Source organism: Protopterus annectens, chromosome 5.part0 (assembly GCF_019279795.1).
Source record: "Protopterus annectens isolate FY-2018-M chromosome 5.part0, PAN1.0, whole genome shotgun sequence".
Classification (NCBI taxonomy): domain Eukaryota; kingdom Metazoa; phylum Chordata; order Ceratodontiformes; family Protopteridae; genus Protopterus; species Protopterus annectens.
In genome coordinates, this window is record NC_056735.1 from 1,561,182,476 (window position 1) to 1,561,205,951 (window position 23,476).

General features: G+C 42.6%; 1 protein-coding gene across 4 annotated transcripts in view; it reads left to right on the forward strand.

Annotated features, from left to right (window-relative positions):
• Positions 1 to 23,476, forward strand: part of LOC122801775 (amyloid beta precursor protein) — a 3,200,820-nt gene that overhangs the window by 1,815,704 nt on the left and 1,361,640 nt on the right. For all 4 annotated transcript variants that reach the window (XM_044071354.1, XM_044071353.1, XM_044071356.1 and 1 more), the window contains exon 5: positions 16,501 to 16,694. In XM_044071354.1, coding sequence (XP_043927289.1) covers positions 16,501 to 16,694 — 194 coding nt within the window. The remainder of the gene's footprint in view (positions 1 to 16,500; positions 16,695 to 23,476) is intronic.

The following is a 23,476-nucleotide window of genomic DNA, read 5'->3' on the forward strand; positions in this document are numbered from 1 at the left end:
GGGACAGCCTGCTGCCTCTCAGCCCCAGGGAGCTCCCACACGGGAACAGATAGACATTTTTGAGACCCCCCCCCCCGAGGAGGTTCCTTGAAAATGTACATATAAAAGGAGGCACTTAGACTCCCTGCTGGAGTCTCTCGCAGTGGACACCAACTTGGAGGAATGGGAAGGTCCCCCCCGATCCCACCCAGAGGATGTCTCATTTGGAGACATCATGGAGATCCTGTGGCAGCACAGGGGTGGTCTGTCCAAAAACCCAACCCTGACAAGTCTTTGTTCCTGGAGGCATTTAGCACAGGACCCTCTACTTCCTGGGTGTCCCCTCCCACAGATCCTCTAGTGGATCTTGCTGCATCTTGGGCATGGAAGGAGCCCAGCACAGTGGAGCCTATCCCCAAATGCCCTGATAAGGTCCTCAGTGCTCCTACCCACAAACCACACCAGTCTAAGGGACCCCCTGTCTATGCCATGGTGGTGGCAGTGACCACCAAGAAGGAGCACACACAGGAGAGCTCCATGATCCATCCACCAGACCGAGAGTCTAGGAACTTGGACCGTTAGGCCTATGCTTCAGCAACATTCTCAGTACATGCGCTGAGCTGTATGGCACATGTTATTAGGCTTCAGCGAGTCTTACTGAAGGAGGTAGCCAAGTCTTCCCCAGGGTCCATGTCAGCAGAGGATAGGAAGGTTTTTCCCCTCAAATGGCCACCGTCATCTCCATTAAACAGTACCTCTATGCAGCTTCTATCTCATGCTACTGAGGCTGCCGCCATAGCAGGCGTTGCCATCAGGCATCACACCTGGCTCAGACTTTGTATCTTTTTGGAGCCCTTCAAGGCGTCATTTACAAATGCCCCATATGATAATTTTGCTCTCTTTGGAAAGACTGTACACAATACACTGGTCCAAAGCAAGAAGGACGGGAAGACTCTGTCTGCTGTCGGAATCCACTTCTCAACCCCCAACAATCTTTCTCCAGGAATCAGCGTGGGGGAGTGAAGAAGATGTGGTTCTGGGAATCTCAGGGTTATTCCTAGGATGCTCAGAACTCACCTTCCCCCAGATGCAGAGGGGGATTCGACAGACACCGCCCTCGCGGCAGAGTGGCCTGAGGAACCAAGGGTCTCGGGACTTGTTCTCATATTGAAAGGTTGCCTGTCTGCTCATCTCTGGAGGCAGTCAGGGGGGTCCACTATTGCTACACCCAACAGCCTGGGAATCTATCACAGATGATCAATGGGTGTTGCGAATCATATCCAGAGGATACTCGGTTCCCTTCCTGTGAAGGCCAGTTCTGTCCAAACACCTCCTGAACGTTCCACCCATGCAAAGGGAGGCAGCAGCACAGGAGACTTCCAAGCTGCTAGCAAAGCATCCAGCCCATCCCCCCAGACCAGTCCAGATTAGGCATTTATTCCAGGTTTTTTTAGTGCCAAAGAAAATGGGGGACTTGTTCTCAATCTCTCTACCCTGAACCTGTCAGTTACCAAGACGAAATTCCGGATGGTCACACTTCAATTTATTCTACCTTTCCTGCAGGAGAACGACTGGATGTTCTCAGTAAACCTCCAAGATGCGTACTATCACATCAAAATGGGCAGAATCTCTTGGAGGTTTCTCCGCTTCCAGCTGGGGGCCAATCATTACCAATTCAGAGCGCTACCTTTTGGTCTCAACACAGCCCCCAGGATGTTCACCAAAGTGATGGTGGTAGTAGGTCACCTGCAGCTGCAGGGCTTCCAGGTCTTCCCCTACCTGGACAATTGGCTCCTTTCTGCCCCTTCCAGGCATTGACTCTGCCAAACCAGGGATTTCCTCATCCAAACCGCCCACCAGTTGAGTATCACCATCATTCTTAACAAATCCCTGTTAAAACCAGTTCAAGTTCTGGACTTCATTGGGGCCCAGTTGAACACCATTCACACCAAGGTTTTTCTGACACCTGACAGACTACAATCTCTCATACTTCATGTCTGGCATATTCTTCAGGTCCCATCTCCTCCAGTGGAGTTTGTTTTAAGGGAGGTGGCGTCCATGGCATCCACGATCACCCTCCTTCCCACAGCTCGTTTGCACATGAGGGTGCTGCAATGGACTGTGGGGGTCCAGTGGTCATTTCTAGATCTACTACTGGCACGTCCTGTTTGTCTCTTGCTTGCATGCATGGGTTCTGTTCACTGGTGGATTCAATCCCTGGATCTTCTTTGCAGTCGGCCATTTATTCTTCCCACCCCTCTGACCACAGTGACCATGGATGCTACAGTTCAAGGCATGTGGTCTTCCCTGGAGACCCAGTTGCATGTCATTGTCCTGGAGATGAGGGTGATGCTATTGGCGTTGCAAGCTCTTCATGCCCATCTTCCCCTAGGGACGATTGCAATCCAGACAGACATTTATTTATTTATTATTTTACATTTGTTTACTGGAAAAGTCCAGCTGGACATTGGTCCTTTTTCAGTGAAGGCCTGGGGAGAAAGGCTCCTAATACAGGTGAAAGTGATACATCTGTCAATTTTGTTTACATCAGTAATTTTAAAATACATGGTAACAGTACACAGTAGCTTGATAGTCATTAACAATGCAGTAGCTAGATAGTGGTTAACAATGTAACAACAATTAGATACAATTACATAAGGTACAAAAATTCTGACTTCAAACCATTTTTATATGTGTTCTAATTTTGCAGGGCCTCAAAGCTAAGGCTATAATAGAGGTTAATATAAAAGGAAGTGTGAGTGGTTAATGAGATTAAAGGAGAAACAGAGTGGGTACATTAGTGGGGAGTAGAGTAATGACAGAGAGGGAGTGTAGTGTGATGAGAGGGAAGGCAATGGAAGAGAGCAGTAGGATGTAATAGATGTAAAGACAGGTAGCAGAAGGTGGATTATAAGGATGTAATACTAGTTGGAGAAGAAGGGTGGTATGAGGGGTTAATAAGATTTGGGTAGAGAAGGGATGGGTTACAAAAGTGGGAGTAACAAAGTGCTAAGAGAGAGGGGATTAGTGATAGAGCAGTAGGTTGTGTAAGAGATTAGTCGTGGTTGTCACAGTTAGAGGCATGATTGCTGTAGGTGGGATTTTAAGGCTTTTTTGAAGGAGGTAACAGAGGTTGTAGCTGAGATGTTGGGGGGGGGTGTTCCAGTGTTGTTTGGCAATAGTGCTGCTGTATAAGGGATGTACCTATGGAATTATTTGGCTTTGGTTGCATTTACTAGGATCTTTTGACAGTAGTCTGGTACATCAACAAACAGGGGGGAACCAGGTCTTACCCTCTGTCGTGAAACCATGAGATTGGGGGAGTGGGCAGTTTCTACCAGCTGTTTTGTGGTGGCAACACACATTCCGGGGAGGTCAAAAATTCTAGTGGACAGGTTCAGCAAGTCTATCCTGGTGCCTTATGAGTGGTTTCTGAATCTTTCAGTAGCAAAACTGATGTTTCTAAAGTGGGGTCAGCCTTGCTGCGATCTCTTCACCTCTCCTTCCAACGAGAAGTGCAGCAAGTTCTACTCTCTGATCCCCCCTCTGGCAAAGTTCCCCAGAGATGCACTGGTTCATGCTTGGACCTGCAGTCTCCTCTATGCTTATCCTCCACTTCCCCTGATTCCGAAGCTCATTCAGAAAGCGCAGCAACTGGGGAGCTCAGTTATCCTCATTGTCCCCTTCTGGCCTTGCCAAGTATGGTTCCCTTCTCTGTGGTCTCACATAGTGTGTCCTCCCTGGATGTTGGATCTGGTTCCAGATCTGCTTTCTCATCCTTCAGGGAGTCTGCATCCAGATCTGGCCAGTCTGAAGCTCACCACTTGGCTGCTCCAGTTCCCATGATAGTTAGGACTCCTGAGCTGTCTTCTCCGGTTAAGAAGATCTTGGTAGCAGCTCATAGATCTTCCACGAGGAAGGTCTGGTCAAGTAAGTGGAAGTGTTTCTCAATTTGGGGATCTTAAAATGATTTGGATCCCTTCACTGCTCTGATTCCTGTTACCTTAGAATTTCTGGCAGGCATTTTTCAACAGGGTGCCAGTTTCTGTATGGTTAAAGTTCAGCTGGTGGCTATTTCCAATTTCCACATAGCGGATAATTCAGCTTCTATAGCCTCTTTTTAACTCTGCAAAGCATTTCTCAAGTGTACCTTTCTTCTCGAGCCACCAATCAAGGACCCTATCCCCCTTGGGACCTTACTCTGGTACTTCAAACCTTGGTTTCTTTCCCCTGTAAGCCTACTGCTTCAGTGGATCTGCAGTTTCTGTCTTGGAAGACACCCTCCCTAATTGCTATTACTTCAGCTAAAAGAATGTCGGAGCTTCAGGCCTTATCGATTAAACCTCCTTACATGATCTTCCATAAAGGCAGGGTATCTTTGCACACTAACCCTTCCTTTCTGCCGAAAGTGGTCTCAGAATCAAACATCAATCAGGTTATCAACCTCCCTGTCTTCCTTCCGAACTTTCAGAATAAGGGAGAGTATAAATTGCACTGCTGGATGTTCATAGACAATCACATTTTTACTTATACAGGACAAAGGGCTTTCACAAATCTGATGAACTTGTTGTTGACTACTCTAAGCCCTTTTTAGGGAAACCTGTATCAAAGGTCACCATTGCTCATTCTCAGTGTATTCTTTTGGCATATTTAACTAAGGGATTATACCTGCCAGGTCAAGTTAAGGTGCATTCTGCTAGGTCTATGGCTACTTCAGCTGCCTTTTGGTCCAGAGTTTCCTTGGATGACATTTGCTCTGTGGCTACCTGGACATCTTCACATACTTTTATCTCCCATTACAAGTTGGACCTTCTCTCCAGAAGTAGAGCATCATTTGGCTCTGCTGTGTTATGGAATATCCTTCCTTGAGGGCCTCCCAGGTGTTTGGTAGCTGGGAACTCTGTCCCACAGGTTGAAGAGCAAATGAAGACAATTTCAGATAAAGAAATTATGTACTCACCATAACGTCCATCCCCCTGCCTTATATGGGCTGTGTGGTGGTCTGGCTGGAAAAGACATGGCCCTTCTTTTGGCATAAATGGTCAGTCCTTATAATACTATCTGGGTTATTGTACCAAGGGGTAAGATGTTGTGGCAGGTTGGATTGCTAGGGTGAGCAGCAGACTCGATCTGAAGGGAGGAAGGAGACAGGGGATATTATGGGTAGGAGAGGAGCTTGGAGCTCAGATCTGATGCTGGAGAGATGCGGCCAAGCCGGATCAATCCCGGATCCATGTCCCACAGCTTGAAGACAAATGAAAAGCAACAATTCAGATGGAATTTTATGGTGAGTACATAACTTCTTTTTATACAAACAAATCTTGCCATTACAACTGTGTGTTTTTTTGAGATCAGTGTGTGTTAATGCTGTGCAAATAATTGGTTTTAAACTTTGCATGGATGTTTTGTAGTACAGGTTTCACACCAAGATTTCCCACTGTGCACTGCTCTGATGCAGAATTGCCTTTATTTGCAGTGGGATGACTTTGGGATAGCTACTGCTGTTCCACATGAAAGACCCACTTTTTGAATGTAGCCGGTGATACTTGTGTTGCTGACTACATGGTTATTGTGCTTTTTGTGACTTTAGACGGATATGACTACACAGTACATGCATACAACATTCATTGCTAATTGTACAATTTCTTAGTAGGAAACTATAGACCCAAGTGGGAATTCAGAACCTACAATATTCATCTGTATATATTTGAATAACTGGTTAAGTGGAATGTTCATGGAAGTCATACTGCTGGAGTCTGTTGTGAAACACACAAATGGCTTACGTTATATGCGACAAAAAAAAAAAAATCAGAAGACCCATGTTTGATTTAGCGGTACAGGTGCTAGAGGGACTCAAGGCAGGAGATCGGAGTGAGCAGCCATCATCAGCTCAACTATCCTAAGAAAAGGGTAGTGGCTGTGGCTTGTTGCATGAGTGGCACCTTGTGGGATCACTGGGTATTGCACCTATAAGTATGAGCCTTCCAAGTGCATGCTGTTTCTGGTATGCAGTCAAAAAGCTGGTAGTAGTCTATGGAGCTTATGGAAGCCACTGTGAAAATTGCTCCACAAGGTATTGTAGGCAGTTCTGCTGGACCTGAAACTGGCCTGATCCCATTACCAGATTCTTGCCAGGAGAAGATATATGGGCTGATTAGGCACCCTAGGCAGGACCAAATGGGTCATAAGACTTTTGCTTTTCTGGAGATGCCTGGCCATTGCCCCTCAATGAAATAAGTGGGCCAACTGGGTATAGAAAGACTTGCCATTGGGCAAGTCCAGGCAAGGGATTGTGGGGGAGTCGGGATATCCTAACTGTAAGCTTATTCACAGACATATAGCCTTTATGGAATGTAACATAAAAGTGTACTTGCATTTCCAGATTTTGAAATATGGAAGTAATCTTGTTTTAGAGTTACCACACTAACTGCACATCTTCATACCCTGTCCAGGTGGCACATATTTCTGCATAAAGGATATATATTTTGTTTCATTGGTTCTGTGGCAATGGGACCATCAGTTTCGGACTTGTTCATAGGTTGGTACTAGGCTATCGGCCCTAGGGCCTATACAAGCCTAGCCATAACAATTCCCTGGCTATTTCTTCCTTCTTTAAGCTCTGGGTCTTCCATATCTGGATCTCTTCTGGGTTGTAGTGGTAGCCATCAATTGGTGATGATGGGTGACTTACTTATTTGCATACCTCCCAACTGTCCCAAATTACTCTGTTTTTACCAAGTTTTTGGGGTCCAAAAATGGGGTGCCACAATTCCCGAGTGGCACCCCTTAATTTCCAATTTTTTTGTGTGCGTTTTTTATTTTTTTATTTTTCACGCTCTGTCAGCTGATGTCATTGCACACACGATGACATCAGCTCCGTTAAGGCTTCCAGCCTGTCGGAATTGAGCTCGCTCACGTAGGCTCACATCAAATGCTTTTACGAGTGGGAATGGCTTGTTTGTATCACTCGCACCTGATTTTTATTTATTTTAGAAGCTCCTTCCTGCCTGCTTTTTTGCTCAGCTGCTGCTTCAATGGAATGTGGATTTATTACAGCCAAATGGAGATGTATTATCACTCGTCGGATTTTAGAAACTCGGCTGCTGCAATGGGAAACAGAGATGTATTATCATTCATTGGCCTGCAAATAGAGAAGGACAGTGTGTGTGTGTGTGTGTGTGTGTGTGTGTGTGTTTATACAAATAAATAGCAAGTACTAGCCCCTTTCAAGGAATTTAAAATTAGAGGAATCACAGAAGGAAAATAAGCTGATAGATGCAAAAGCAAAAGAAAAAAAGTCTATATGAATGTGGTGTGCGGTTTTTTTGTTCTGTGTGTGTGTGTGTGTGTGTGTGTGTGTGTGTGTGTGTGTGTGTGTGTGTGTGTGTGTGTGTGTGTGTGAGTGATCATTGTGAGGGTATACACATATGTAGATTTATTAGATTGTGCTTGTTATGAAGCTAAGAAGTTAGATCAGGAATGCTGGAAAACTGTTTCAAAGTTTGAAAGTTTTACAGACACAAGCCTGATAATGTGAAGAATACAGCCTAAATTGCTAGTTCAAGACTTGTGTGCTGTTTAATTTTTTTAATTATGTAAGAGAGATTCATATTAAATGATTTCTTTTGATATATATATATATATATATATATATATATAAAAATAAATATAAGCTTTTAATTTCCCTGACATGAAAACACATCCCTCAAGGTGGCTAGAGGTACTCAGGCTCAAATCCCGTACCTTGGGTACACGGTAAAAAGAGCCTAAAGTCCCTAGCCACCACCACTTGTGAGCTTTGCCCAGGTTTTTTGTGCTAAGAGTTTGAGAGCTGTGGTGAGAAGTGAGAAATGAATTCACTAAATGATAGCCGTTAAATTTCAGTCTTCCTGTTTTTCAGGATTTGGCATAGTACTATGTTGTTCTGATTGTAGTGCATAGGGTCCTGGGTTCAAAACTTTTCAGTGAAATGCACGGTGGTAACACAACATTTTATTCTAGCAACTTTTCAAAATTATACAAGCAATGTTTAAAATGTGTCCCTGGTTTTTGACCTTTTGTCCTCCCCTCCCCAAAAAAATTAAATTGAAAATAAGTGTGAGATGCTGTGCAAGATGCCTATGGCTTATACTGCTGTCATTCTATTTGTAGTCTGGGTGTTGAAGTAGACTTTTATGATGGAAATGTTCTGAATTGGGCAGTTTTGTCATTAGTGGTTCATGTGTTTTGTTTCATTGCCTACAGTACAGCCTACTGGAAAAATGTTCAAACAATAAGTTTAAAATGCGCTCTGTCTAACAAGTGTGTTGTATTATACAAGGAATATAATTTAATAAAGTCAGGAAGGTGGATCAAAGAAAAGAACACGTGCATGTTTCTTGTTTTGTGTGCAAGGGGCCAATGATTTGAAAACAGCCCAAAGGTAATCTTTATCCACCACAGGCCAGATGCATTTTCTTTGCATGTGTTGTGGGTTTCAGTGCTATTTCAATGAATGTGAGTTTCAAGGGCAGAGAAGTTTTAATGCCAAACTTATTTTCATTGTGAGACATTATTGCTTTGTTTACCAGATGTCTATTAGTGTTTCTGCATTGTTGTGCTGTAAAATTGAAAATAAAATCCAAATAATCATTGTAGAAGTTAAAGCAGTATGCATAAATTAATGTTTATGGTAAATGGGGTGAAAGAGACAGGTAATGGGACATTGGAATGGCTGCAGGGGGACCCTGGTGTCATATTTTGGTTGTCTGTTCTTCAATTTGCATTTGAAAGTTGGTATCCACACAATCCATTGGAGTGGGTGGGGTTACATAATTATGTATGCAACTTAGATGTTAATTAGCATACAGATTTAGACCTATTTTTGATGGGCCTTGTCCAGATTTTTGATGTTTCCAGGTTGAGAGGTACGCTTATTTGTAAGCAGCTTGAAAGAAGGGATGATAGCACTCAGTCACCTGTTCAAGGCCCTATGCCTAAGAAACAGATGCTCAAAATGGCAGAAGATTTGATTTCTCTTATCAGGGGTTCACAGCCTCCTCCTGACAAAAGGCCTAGACAAGAGGAAGAATCTGTTTCCTCTGAACAACTGTCTATTTCTTCGGATTCCTCTGGGGACCAAGACTATTCCTTCTCTCCTTATGAAGATTCTGATGCTGAGGAATCTATTCCCTCAGCTTCCCCTCCAGAAGATTACTATTTTGGGGAAACTTTACACACTATAAGGGAACATTTTCACTGGGAAGGTCAGAATTACTCTGATTCCAAGAAAAGGCTGAGAGAGTTTCTTTTACTCCCCCAACACAGACCTGTAGCCATCCCTCCTGTTTTGGACATTGTGGATGATGTCTACTTAGAATCCACCTTCAACCCTGACTCTCTACCTCCTGCCCTGGCCAAGCCTGACAGATACTACAGAGTACCTGATTCCCACAAAGTCCTTTACAAAAGCCCAGTAGCTGACCCAGAGACTATCTCCCAGGGTCCCAAGGGGGCTAAGGCTTCTATGGCTAAAAATCCAGTACCTTCTGAAAGGGATTCAAGAGCACTAGACATATGGGGGAAAAAGGTTTACACCTCAGCCACTTTAGCTATGAGAGCACTAAACTGTCAATTTCATATGCTTAAGTATCAGCAATTTCTGATCTCTCAGTTAAAACAAAAGATAACCACCTTGCCTCAACAATCTGAAATTAAAGAAGTACAGGATTTGTTGCATGCCACCGAGCAGGTGGGCAAACATACCTTACAATGTGGGTTTGATTCCTTAGAGGCCTCCTGCAGAGCAGCTGTCACTGGATCAGTTATACGTAGGCATGCCTGGTTAAAAGAACAAAGTCTCCCTGATCATGTTAAAGCAAAACTATTAGATGCTCCCTTACAGCAGGATGTTCTTTTTGGTGTTAAAGCAGAAGAAGTTTTAAAGAAAATGGAAGATAAGGCAAAATCAATGCAGACAGTCAAAGATTTTCTACAAGTACAACCTCCTCGCTTCAGCAGAAACTGGCCAACAAAAAATTGGTCCTTTCCAGCCACTGACAGGCCTCAGAGGGGTAAATACAGATGCCCAAGGGGCAGAGGACAACCACAAGCTCAATATAAGCCTCGCCAATGGGGCACTCCAACCCAGAAGGGAGGAGAAGACAGGTCTCAACCTACCAGAAGCCAAACTCAATGACTTGCACCTCAGCTGGCCAAACAAAGCTCTTTTGTCAGCCCCCTTGGGGGGAAAACTAGCACTATTTGCAGACAACTGGCACATGGTCACAAAGGACAAATGGGTCCTAGACATAATTTTACGAGGATACAGATTCCACTTTCACACCTTGCCAATAAAGAGAGGAATGCCAAACCTGCCACAAAATTAAAGGGCAGAGCCTCAAAAACAAATTACAGCTCTCATGGCCATGAGAGCCATTCAAAGGGTACCAACTCAAGAGCAAGGCCAAGGATTTTACTCAAGACTCTTCCTAGTACCCAGGAAAGAAAATGCTTGGAGACCAATTCTGGACCTTTCTATTCTAAACACTTACAAGTTCCCAAATTCAAGATGCTAACACTACAGCAGCTACTTCCCATGTTGGGTAAGGAAGCATGGCTGGTAACGTTGGACCTCAAGGAGGCATACCAGCATGTCCCTATCAGACAAAGTTGCAGAAGATACCTCCGTTTCATTGCAGGTTCAACCCATTATCAATTCTCTGCACTGCCCTTTGGCTTATCTACTGCTCCAGAGTATTCACAAAATGCCTGGCACCAGTAATTGCATACTGCAGACAAAGAGGAATTCAAATATATCCATATCTGGACGACTGCCTCATCCAAGCAAAAAGAAAGGACATTCTCTTACAACATCTGGCTTTTGTGAAGCATCTACTAAATTGTCTGGGGTACACAGTAAACGAAAAGAAGTCAAAACTAGTACCCTCACAAAAAATGACATTCTTGGGTGCCGGCTTGGACACAATGGCCCAGAAGGCTTATCTTACACCAGACAAGAAATTACAACTGACCCAATATTTCAAGACAATGGCAACAAAGACCCAATTAACTGCAAGACAAATTCTGCAGGCTTTGGGCTTCATGGCATCTTGCATTCTGATAATACCATTTGCAAAACTGCATATGAGGAAATTACAGTGGTACCTAAAAAGCATATGGTCTCAACACAGCCACAGCTTGGACACCATGATATCTCTCATTCCCTGCCTTCAAAAGGAATTTCTATGGTGGGCACAGGCATGTCACCTCAACAAGGGTCAGCCTTTCATCTTGCCCCCACCCAGGCAAACTATCACAACAGATGCTTCAGACTATGCCTGGGGGGCACACATTGCAGGGCAATGCATTCAAGGCCTGTGGACTGCAGAACAAAGAAAACTGCACATAAACCAAAAAGAGATGCTAGCTGTTCAGAAAGCTCTGACAGCCTTCAAGGATCTACTACAGCCAGGACAACTTGCAATAAAGACGGACAACACCACAGTAATGTGGTACATAAACAAACAAACAAGGGGCACACATTCCTACCCTCTTGCAGGCAAGCAATAATCTTATGAAACACAGCTCTGGCCTACCAAGTCCAGTTACAGGCTCAATTCCTGCCAGGACAGAAAAACACATTGGCAGACGACCTAAGCAGAAACATCAAAGATCCCCACGAGTGGAAGCTAGACCCACAAATATTTACAATGATAACTCAAAGATGGGGTCTACCAAATATAGACCTGTTTGCCAGTCCTCAAATCTACCAGCTGACAAAATTTTGTACAAGGACATTCCACCATCAAACTTGGAAAGTGGACGCTCTCTCCTTCAGTTGGAAAAACCTGACAGCATATGCCTTTCCTCCATTACCTCTTCTCACAAAGTTTCTTTTGAAGGTCAAAAAGGAGAAACCTCGACTGATTCTCATAGCCCCAGACTGGCCACGCCAGCACTGGTACCTGCTATTGAAGAATATGGCTCACAGTCCACCATGGATATTGCCTCAAATTCCACATTTACTCACGCAGCAAGACAAGCAGATTCTACACAGCCAGATCAAAACCTTAAACCTGGCTGCATGGCAAATCAATTAAACATCCCACCAGCCCCTCTTTCACAAGCAGTACTGGATGTTATTCTAGAGGCCAGGAGGCCAAGCACCAGGAAAGCTTACTGGGACAAATGGAAAAGGTTTTGTGCTTGGAACCAAGCTAAAGGCCAAGACACAACTCAGCCTCATATGCCTCACATTCTGCAGTATTTAACTGAGATGTTGCATAAAGGACTTTCCTTCTCCTCTATTAAAATCCATGCTTCAGCTATTTCAGCTCACTACAGCACTAATCCACCTTTATTTTCCAATCCACTACTAAGGCAGTTCTTCAGAGGGGCAAAAAACATTAGACCACCTAGAAGAGCCCCTACACCAACATGGGACCTCAACTTTGTTCTGGAAAAACTAACGCTACCTCCCTTTGAACCAGCTTTTTCTGCAGACCTTCAGTTCTTATCCTGGAAGACTGCCCTGCTCCTGGCAATAACTTCTGCTAGGAGAGTCTCAGAATTACAGGCACTTATGGCAGTGGAACCTTTCCTCATTTTCCATCAAGACAGAGTTTCTCTACGAACTAATCCTTCCTTCATGCCTAAGGTGGTTTCCAGTGTAGCTTTAAATCAAACCACCCACCTACCCACTTTCTTCCCCAATCCACAGAACAAAGGTGAGAGATTCCTGCATTCCTTGGACATTCACAGGCAACTTCGTTACTACTTGGATAAAACTAAGGCTTTCAGAAAAACTGACCAGCTCTTTGTTTCCTATGCTACAGCTTCTCAAGGGAGGGCCATATCCAAGCAAACCATTTCTAAATGGATAGGCCATTGCATACGATTCTGCTATACCCATCATGGGAAACCAGTTCCTCCTACCATTAGATCCCACTCTACCAGGGCAACAGCTTCCTCTGCTGCCTTTCTCAGGGGGGTTCCTACCAAGGAAATTTTTAGAAGCTGCAACTTGGAGTTCTGTACACACCTTCACCAAACACTATCGCTTACCTCTTTATTCTAAATCCAGGGCAGGCTTCGCCACTGCAGTTCTGCAGGGCCTCATTGCCTCCACTAACCCTCTATGATGCCTCCACCCTACCTTAGCTTTGGGACTCAACCCAAGTGTGATGACTGCAGCAGGGTAACACGATGAACATAGTACAGTTTTGTAGATGTTAGAGTGTTCACCCTGCTGCAGTCCAGGTTACCCTCCCTCCAACCCCTCTGATCTACTGTCTAAATCTTTGCTATGCCTTTCTGATGTATTTGCTTATAGCTGAAGGGATTTTGTGTTTGTACAGTGTTCACACCTTTTTGGTACTAATTTGGATCACCTTTTTGGGGGCACCTGACATCTGGGGCAAGAAAAACTGAAGAAAATGGCGTTGGTTGCAATATATGTACCCCTGGCGCACTGACGTCAGGGATGAGGTGACAGCAACCGACGTCGGACCAAGACTTTGGAAATCCGGCCGACTGCGGGACCGCGTGACGACAGGATAACCCAAGTGTGATGACTGCAGCAGGGTGAACACTCGAACATCTACATTTATGGTAGGTACAAAACTGTACTTTTTGTCATTAGTGGTTCATGCGTTTTGTTTCATTGCCTACAGTACAGCCTACTGGAAAAATGTTCAAACAATAAATTTAAAATGCGCTCTGTCTAACAAGTGTTTTGTATTATACAAGGAATATAATTTAAAACAAGTGTGTTGTATTATACAAGGGATATAATTTTTAATAAAGTCAGGAAGGTGCATCAAAGAAAAGAACACATGCATGTTTTTTGTTTTGTGTGCAAGGGGCCAATGATTTGAAAACAGCCCAAAGGTAATCTTTATCCACCACAGGCCAGATGCATTTTCTTTGGATGTGGTGTGGGTTTCAATGCTATTTCAATGAATGTGAGTTTTCAAGGGCAGAGAAGTTTTAATGCCAAACTTATTTTCATTGTGAGACATTATTGCTTTGTTTACCAGTTGTCTATTAGTGTTTCTGCATTGTTGTGCTGTAAAATTAAAAATAAAATCCAAATAATCATTTTAGAAGTAAAGCAGTATGCATACATATTAATGTTTATGGTAAATGGGGCGAAAGAGCCAGGTAATGGGACATTGGAATGGCTGCAGGGGGACTCTGGTGCCATATTTTGGTTGTCTGTTCTTCAATTTGCATCATTTGAAAGTTGGTATCCACACAATCCATTGGAGTGGGTGGGGTTACATAATTATGTATGCAACTTAGATGTTAATTAGCATACAGATTTAGACCTATTTTTGATGGGCCTTGTCCAGATTTTTGATGTTTCCAGGTTGAGAGGTACGCTTATTTGTAAGCAGCTTGAAAGAAGGGATGATAGCACTCAGCAGCATCATTAGTGAAGTCCACAGAGATTTTGTGGAGTTATGCCATAACTCTATCCCTAATTGCCTTGTAATGCTTCCAGTTTGGTGTTATAATGCGGTTATCTATAACTTTGCAGTGGGTCATCCTCAGCTGTGTTTTCCACCCCACCTGCTCACTGCCACCTTCATCAATGGACACTGGTCTCCACCTGGGGCCATGGCATCAGCTGCACCCCAACATGTTTACCACACACTCCTCCCAGAGGGAGGCACACAGGCATATACCTTATCATTATTTTAGTGTCCAGTTATTCCCCTCATAACTTGTTATTAACTGAACCTGAATTGTTTGTATTGTAGTTAAAACTTCATCCCTCTATATCATGGAGCTGACATAGAACCTTGCTGCTTCTAGTAAGAAAGCTTGAATTCCTAATGGCCTGTTGGCTTGAGTACCAAATAAATAATTTCAGCAGCATAGTACTGTGGCAAAGTACTTCTCTATCGAAGAGGTCTCATTACTGATTGAGGGACTGAGGACTTGGCTCATACTCTGGTTTTATATTTATTTCCATACTTAGTTGTTGTGTCTTTTAGCTTTTCCCGGTTAGGGGTCGCCACAGCGGAACTCCGGTCCACTGATGATTGGCAGTAGATTTTTACGTGCCGAGTTGCTGGCTCTGACGCACAACCTTCAACGAAGGTACGCCCATTCACGCATGTCTCATTTCCATACTTAGTAATGAGCCCAAATTGAGGCATTGATATTTTCCAAAAATGCATGCAGATGCAGAGAGGCTTGCACACATTTAAGATTCAAATGATTAAAGACATGCACTACAAGCATACCTATCCACATGCATGGACATAAACACAAACACACGTCTGCACACAAAAATGTAGCTCTGATCTTTATGCATAGTAGAAGTGTTAAGGCTGAGGATTGTAGACAGCACAATGTTTAAGACGTTGGTCTTGGAAAAAAAGCAGATGATCAAAACTGGTGATACAAGATTTTCACTGAGACATTACTTTTGAACTCCACTTTTTGTCTGGGCATTAAAGTAGGACCTGGCAGGGATAGTTTGAGGAAAGAACAGCTACATTGGCACTTGCTTTAAAATGCCTGTAGGTTGTTCACATAGCCATTGTATGTTCATGATCTCAAATTTCTGCAATTAAGCAAGTTGTGAGCATTCAAGGGGATTTTAAAGTATGGAAAAAAGGAGGCATTTACTGATTTTTTTTCAGTTACCAGTCATAGGCACTTGTGATTTGAATGCCTAGCCCCTTGATGGATTTTGGAATACTCAAGTGTTTTTTCCTCTACTGATTAAGCTGCAGTCATGCTGAAAGAAAGGAGGAGCATAAGGTCACATGCCAGGAATGGCTGAGAAGCCAAATACAAGTGGTGTTGAACACTTTTCAGGCTTGTGTTGTACAAAAACAGGAATAAAGCACTTACCCTACATGTTCTTAACACTGGCAAGTCATAATTAAACATAATGCGATATGAAGAACACTAGAGTCATATTTGACTCTTGCTGTGAAAGTGGGATATTGATATTTGTAGCAAACACCAGCACACATGTGCTCATACAGATAAACATAAAGGTCCGACTTAGAAAAGGGTAGGAGCAAATTACTTAGAAAATATTGGAATTGTGGGAACAGTGTGTACAGAGGAGGGACGAGGCTTAAATAAGGCAGGATTTGAAAGAGCTATGTAATGTCTGACTGACAATGACTGGATAGATTATAAGTGATGTATAATGTTTGCAACTAAAATTGTGTCAGTATGGTTTATTTTCAGTTATATAAAAGTACGATTGCCAATGTCATACTTGATAGTTCAATAATGATGTTTCTTTAAAAAAAAAAAAAAAAAACACATAAAGGTCCGATATGCAGTGTTACATACTGTGCTGTGATTTTTGTCATTTATGTTTGACCACTGTTTTTAGAAATTTACAAATCTGATTTCTCTCACCCTTCAGTAGTGCTTTTATTTGCATGTTCAGAATTGCCACAGTTGTGTAGCTTTTGTTGCATGATTCTCAGGAAATTGTAATTTCCTGGTCTACCTGATAGAGGCAGTTGCTGGGTTTTTCACTGTTCTCCTTCTGTTTCTTTATAGTCATGTAGTGAGAGGAATACAAACCTCCATGAGTATGGCATGCTGTTACCCTGTGGCATTGATGTGTTCCGTGGCGTTGAATTTGTCTGCTGCCCTGTCTCTGAAGACAACGAAAGAGTGAAGTCGGCAGACACAAAAGAGGATGACTCTGATGTCTGGTGGGGAGGAGCGGATACCGATTATGCTGATGGAAGGTAAAATTCTATTTTTTTCCTCAAACAAAAACTACTTGACTTGTCCTATAAACAAGATCTCCTGTGAGATGAAGCTTGGTAGCTCTAGAAGGCTAGAATTTCTTTCATAAAACTCAGAAACTGAAGAAACCATGACCTGATCATTCATAAAAACCCTGAAACTGAAAAAAATTCATGAAGTTTTTGATATCCGTATGTGTGTGCAGATTGATTTTCACCTCTAATCAGCTTTTTTATTTTAAAGGAACCTTTTGTATGGAAGATGACTTAATGTTTTAAAACCCTAGTGCCTTTTGTTTCATGGTGTTCCGTTCCAAGCACTGCAATTTTCCATTCAGTTTTATGTTTCAGTTTCTTAGACTCATTTAAAATTTTCCAGCCTTGCTTATCTTTCTACCGCCACTTGAACAGATGATGATATAATTCTAAACTTGCAGTTAACATGGTCTGTTGCTCCAGCAATGACTTAGCTAAAATGAAATTTATTCAGGAATGTGAGGGAAATGTAAGTGCAGCAATGAATATTAACACCCTTGAATTAATATTTTAGATTTGTGTTTGTATGTTCTGCTCATCTGCTTTTTAAGGAATAGATTTATTCCAGAAGACTAGAAACGGTCAACAATGGTGTTTATTTTTTTAAGGGTAGACTGCTCCAGACTTAGTTTAATTACCATTCTGGAAAAATGTTTTGAATATTGTGTACTCAGCTGTTTCAAATATACATTTCCAATAGGCATTACCCAATGTTTGTCAGTGGATGTTCTACTTTTGACTTGTATGATAACACTTTTATGAAATAGTAAGGCTCATGATTCATGTCTGACTGCCCTAGTGTTAAATCTTTCAAAAGCTTTCCCCACATTTCTGCATAAAGTGTACTTAAACAGCCTTTTATTACATGACATCATCCCATATGTTGTCTGTTCAGTTAATAAGTTCCTACTTCGACAATCACACAAGGTCATAATATTGACTGAATGCTCTTCTTGGAGAAGTCTTACCTCTAGAGTATATCTGGGGTCCATGTTAGGTCCTTTTTTCTTCAGTTATGTGTTTTCTGCCTTTCTTTGGACAACAGACTGTTAAGTTGCAAACTATGTAAGTGACTGTAAGATTGGGGCATTTATCTCCACACTAGAGAAGCAGTGAATACCTGCTTATTCATAGACTAGTAGCTTAGAGTTAGTATTCCACTGCATTAAGAGTTATGTTTTTACGTTTGGTAACCTTTCATGGAAGCTCAGTATCAACCTGAGTGGTTGTACACGTTTCTTTTGGTGTAAATGAGAAGGACCTAGTTCAGGTTTTTATTTAAGGAAAATGCATTTAATGTAAATGCAACAGCAGAGAGACAGATGTCTGTTATCTCTAAGTCTTTAATGTCATAGAATTAAGGATCATTATTACTCAGTCAAATGTTAGTCTGCCATATGGGTGCTTCCTGAGTATGATGTCCTTTTCTAATTTCTCCAAATCGTTTGGATTTCTAATACTATGATGAGAATGGACCCCATTCTTAAGTCAAAGTATGATTAAAGTTCATGAAGTTAGTATTGTTTTAATCTTTGATGTCAGCCTGAAGTGCTCTTCACAGCACCCTCAATGTACCCAGTAATGACTCCTGCAATTTGTACAGAGTTGCATCTGTTTGTAACATATCTATATGCAATTATAGATTCTTTATTATAAGACCCGTTGCTCCTACTACTGTTGGAACGGTCTAGGTATCTTTCTTCCACATTGCTCTCATTTCTGCCTGCAAATCCTGATATTTTATGATTTTATGTCTCTGTACGCAAGACACTGTAGTCACTGGTTGTAGCAGTGTCATTGACCAATGCTTCTTTTGTCTAATTTTCATGGACCACTATATCTGTTTTTCTCGCATTTATCTTTTGAACTGTTGGTAATGGGTGATCCCATGTGATGTTGGCTTCATCATTTTCAATGATGTTTTGTGGATTATGTTTCCAATGTTTTTCCCCTACTTCAGTATTATAATTTGTGCACAATCCCCAGTGCGACAGTCTTGCCACCTTATTATGCCTTTCAGTATACAGTCCTTCTGCCATTAGTGTGTCACATGCAACTGTATTTATACATTTTCCGCATTTCTTGCCTTCTCATCTGATCCTTCACTTTATATTCTTTCTTTTGTTTTTTTGGCACATTCAGTTGCTGCCTGATTTTTATCTACTTCTAGTTTGATTTCCATTCCTGCTTGATGCCGATATGCTTCTGCTAGACTAAGAAGGGAAGTCATCTTAGATTTATTCTCCTCATGTTTCAAAATTTTCAGTATGTTTGGTTCTTGAGAGTTCACAGATATGTGAACAATCGCACGATTGCAGATCTATAAATGTAATCAATTTCAATTGTCCCATACCTCCAATGGAACAGGAATGTATAATCTTGGGATGCACTGATTTTTATAAATCATTTGATGAGCATGGAGCATCATTCTTGTTTTCCTATTTCACCTTTTGGGACCAGTCAATCACTCGAAAACTGTAAATTAGGATAGGAAGAGCAGAGTGGTTTATATCTTGACTTTTGTTCCTAGATGTCAACATTCTTTTCAAAATTAAAGTCTTCTAAAATATTCCTTGATAAGTTTTATTTGCATTTGTTCATGTTTTATTGTTGATCCTTCATCAATTGACAAATATTTATACACTCCCTCTTGCTCAAGTTCTTTTATATCACATTATTGTCCCAAACTGATGTTTTCTTGGTGCTGCAGCTTTCCTGCTTTAAAGGTTGCTTTTGCACATTTATCAAAACCAAGTGACATTCTTATATCATCTGAAAAAGGTTTGACTACTTGCAGTTGTGCTTTCAGCTCCTCATCTGATGAGCTATACAGTTTTAAATCAATCATCAGTAAAGAGAAGATGAGAAATCTTTACACTTTCTTGTTTTCTAGGAGCCAAATTATACCCATGGCCTAATCTCTTAAGTAGACAGCATAATGGGTTAAGGGCAAGACAGAATAGCAGTGGTGACAGGGAGTCACCCTGGAATATCCCCCTTTGAATTTGTTCTTTATTATGGCTTAATTGCAAAGTGGTCTGCCACTGTTTCATGTTCACTGTAATGTAATCGATCAGTGTAGGGTGTATCTTATGCATTCTTAAACACTCTTTTATCAATAAATGTGAGATACTGTCAAATGTTTTTTGTAGTTAGTCCATGCCATACTTAGATTCTTCCCCTTTTTACACATGTTCTTCGTGTTTCACTGTTGCAGTCATCACATTTGGGTTATCCCTGCCAGGGTAGCCCTCGGCCGGCCCGAATACCAGAGGCTTAGTATTTCTGCATCGGTTGCTGTCGCTTCAGGACTGATGTCAGCTCATCAGTAGTATAAAGTAAGGCAGCCGACACCATTGCATCAGTCTTTCTTGCCGTGTAGCCTGAAGCAGAAGCAGTTCGCACGAGTGCCAGTCGGCCACTACCTGAGTTTCATCTACCGAATTGAAGCTGAAGTCTTCTAAAGCCATGAACCCCGTTGGGGATCCTTTTTTTCTTGCACTAAGTGATGTCAGAAAAAGTTAACAACTGTCTCGCCTGTGGAAAGCAAATACCACACCGAGACTTTCATTCTTACTGCATCACTTGCTTAGGCTCAGACCACGACGTCCCCCGCTGTTGCTTCTGTGCCAGAACTATCCATTGTCGGGCCCTTATTGTAGCTAGATATTTTTGCTTACAGTCCTCGAACTCCGATATGGCTTTAGTAAGCCATCCGACAACAGATCTTCTGAAAAAACGTAAAGATAAAGACAGAGACAGACAATACAGGTTCAAACCTACCGATGCTCCCGCTAAGCTAGTTATCAGTTCTCCAGTCCTCAGTGAGGTGCTTTCTCAGCCCCTGATGCCCACTTGTATGGATTTGCAGGCCGCTACCGAGACCCTTTTGGAGTATGGTATGCCGCAGAACTCTTCATCGACTAAGGATCCTGTGGTCATCTCGACCTTGGATGGGTCCGGAGCCGCTGAACAGACACCGGCTTCTGAGGAAGTCCTTTGCACTACCGATTCTCGCCACAGACATCTTCTTTTGTTACTACTGTTCTTTTGAAAACGACCGAGTTTCTTAGGCCCAGGGTACAAACCACACCCAACAAACCAATGACCCATCTCAGGCACCTGCTTCCTTGCCTTAGTCTCAAATGCTTAAAATGGCGGAAGGCTGCTTATGCTGATCATGGGAAGCCAAGCTACCTCTTCCAAAAGGAAAAGAGATTTGTCCCCTGTATTTTTCTCTGAACAGGAGTCCGATGACTCTGATGCATCTGAATATGAATACATGCAACCCCTCTCTGTTTGAGGATTTTGATGCAGAGGATTCCATTCCTTCAGCCCCTCCACCTGAGGACTTTTCCTTTGGGGAAACCCTTCATACCTTAAGGGAGCATTTTCAATGGGAATATCAGGACTACCCTCAGTCTAAAAAGAGACTCAGAGAATTCTTGGATCTTCCACAGCACAGAACCCTGGCCATTCCCCCAGTCCTGGATGTTGTGGACGATGTTTACCTGGAATCCAGTTTGACTCTTGACACCCTCCCTCCTGCACCCAGAAAACAAGACAGGCACTGCAGAGTCCCTGACTAACACAAATTATTTTTTAAAAATCCTACTGCTAACCCTGAGATAATTTCTCAAGGGCCTAAAGGAATTAAAGCAACCTCTGCTAAGAATCCCACCCCCTCAGATAGGGATTCCTGAGCACCAGACAGATGGGGTAAAAAAGTATACACCTCAGCTACTCTTGCTATCAGAGCACTCAGTTGTCAGTTCCATATGCTAAAATTTCAGAAACATACCCTGGAACTCCTCAAACAAAAAATGTCTTCCTTTCCTGCTTATGCAGAATCTAAAGAGTTACAAGAGTTAATGCATTCTGCAAGTCAAGTAACTAAACACACCTTCCAGTGTGGTGTTGATGCCCTAGAAGCTTCTTGCAGGGCAGCAATCACTGGATTTGTCCTTAGAAGGCATGCATGGCTTAAGAAACAGCCCTTGTCAGACCATGTTAAATCTAAATTGTTGGATGCCCCCTTGCAAAAAGACAGCTTATTTGGCACTAAGGCAGAAGAGGTCTTAAAAAGGATAGAAGAAAAAGCAAAATCTATGCAGACAGTTAAGGATTTCTTACAGGTCTAGCCACCCAGGTTCAGCAGGCATTGTCCCACCAAACACTGGTCCTTCCTGCTCCCACCAGGACAGTTCAGCCCAGACCCTGGGGAACCAGACCCCCCAGACAGCAGCCACAGGGAATGCAGAGATCTAAGCAGTGGACTAACTCCACTTCAAAACCAGGGCATTCTAAGGCACCCCTTTATGGTAAGAACTCACAATGACTCTCCTCCCCCACCCCTCCCTCTTCCCACTTTCACTTACTCCTAGGAGGAAAACTCTCCTTTCATGCAAGCACCTGGGCCAGCATTACCAACGACCACTGGTTTCTCAACATAGTGTCCCAGGGGTACAAATTTTCTTTCCCCACCCTTCCAACTCTAAAAGGGTTCCCAGATCTACCTCCAAAGCAGTGGGCAGAGGCGCAAAAGCAGGTCCTTTCCCTCTTATCTATGAGGGCAGTAGAGCACGTTCCTGCAGAACAGAAAGGCCAAGGTTTCTACTCCAGACTTTTTCTGGTACTTAGAAAAGAGGGCACCTGAAGCCCCATCCTCGATCTATCCATTCTAAACACCTTCCTGGTGATCCCAAAATTCAAAATGTTCACCCTCCAGCCATTGCTGCCATGGTCTCCAAGGATGCTTGGCTAACCACCCTAGACCTAAAAGAGGCCTACCTCCACATTCCTATCAGGGAATCATGCAGGAAATATCTCCATTTCAGGGCAGGATCTTGGCACTTTCAGTTCTTTGCGCTTCCCTTTGGCTTATATACTGCTCCCAAAGTTTTCACAAAATGTCTGGCTCCAGCCATTGCCTTTTGCAGACAAAGGAATATCCAGATTTACCCATACTTAGATGACTGCCTAATTCAGGCAGACAGCCAGGAAAAGCTGCTTAATCACCTGGCCTTTGTAAAGTCTCTACTAACCTCCCTAGGTTACACAATCAACAAAAAGAAATCCAAACAGGTACCCATCCAAAGGATTATATTCCTGGGAGCAAGTCTGGCCACAGCTTCCCAGATGGCATTCCTTACACCAGAAAAGCAAACTTTCCTGACAGCCTGCTTCTCTTAACTAGCCACCAGACCCCAGCTATCTGCAAGGAAAATCCTGCAAGCTCTGGGGTTCATGGCATCTTGCATTCTACTCGGTCCATATGCCAGACTGCATATGAGGAAATTTCAGTGGTACCTAAAAAGCCTTTGGTGTCAACACTCTCAAGACCTGGAGACTCTTATACCTATAATAGTTTGCCTCAGAAAAGATTTAACAGAAACAACAGAAACACTTCTGGGGTAAGGTACCTCCAAATCAAAAGAAGTATCCAATAAACGGATGCTTCCTCAGACTTCAACTATTAAAACAGCTCCCATCAGTTATTTTAAGTGGTTTTATATAAGAGTGTTTATAAAAACAAACATATGTGTATTTTTAAAGATATGATATTTACTATATGTCTTTTGCATATTTACTTTGGTTTTAAATTGTTTGTATAACAATGAAGTGTGTCAGGATCTGGTCTTTTGACAGTTTTGTCATGTGGTTGTGTATGCAGAAATCCACTGGCTATTAGCTTAGTGGAACTAATATTTAAATGGTTATTGGGAGCTGTTTTAATAGTTGAAGTC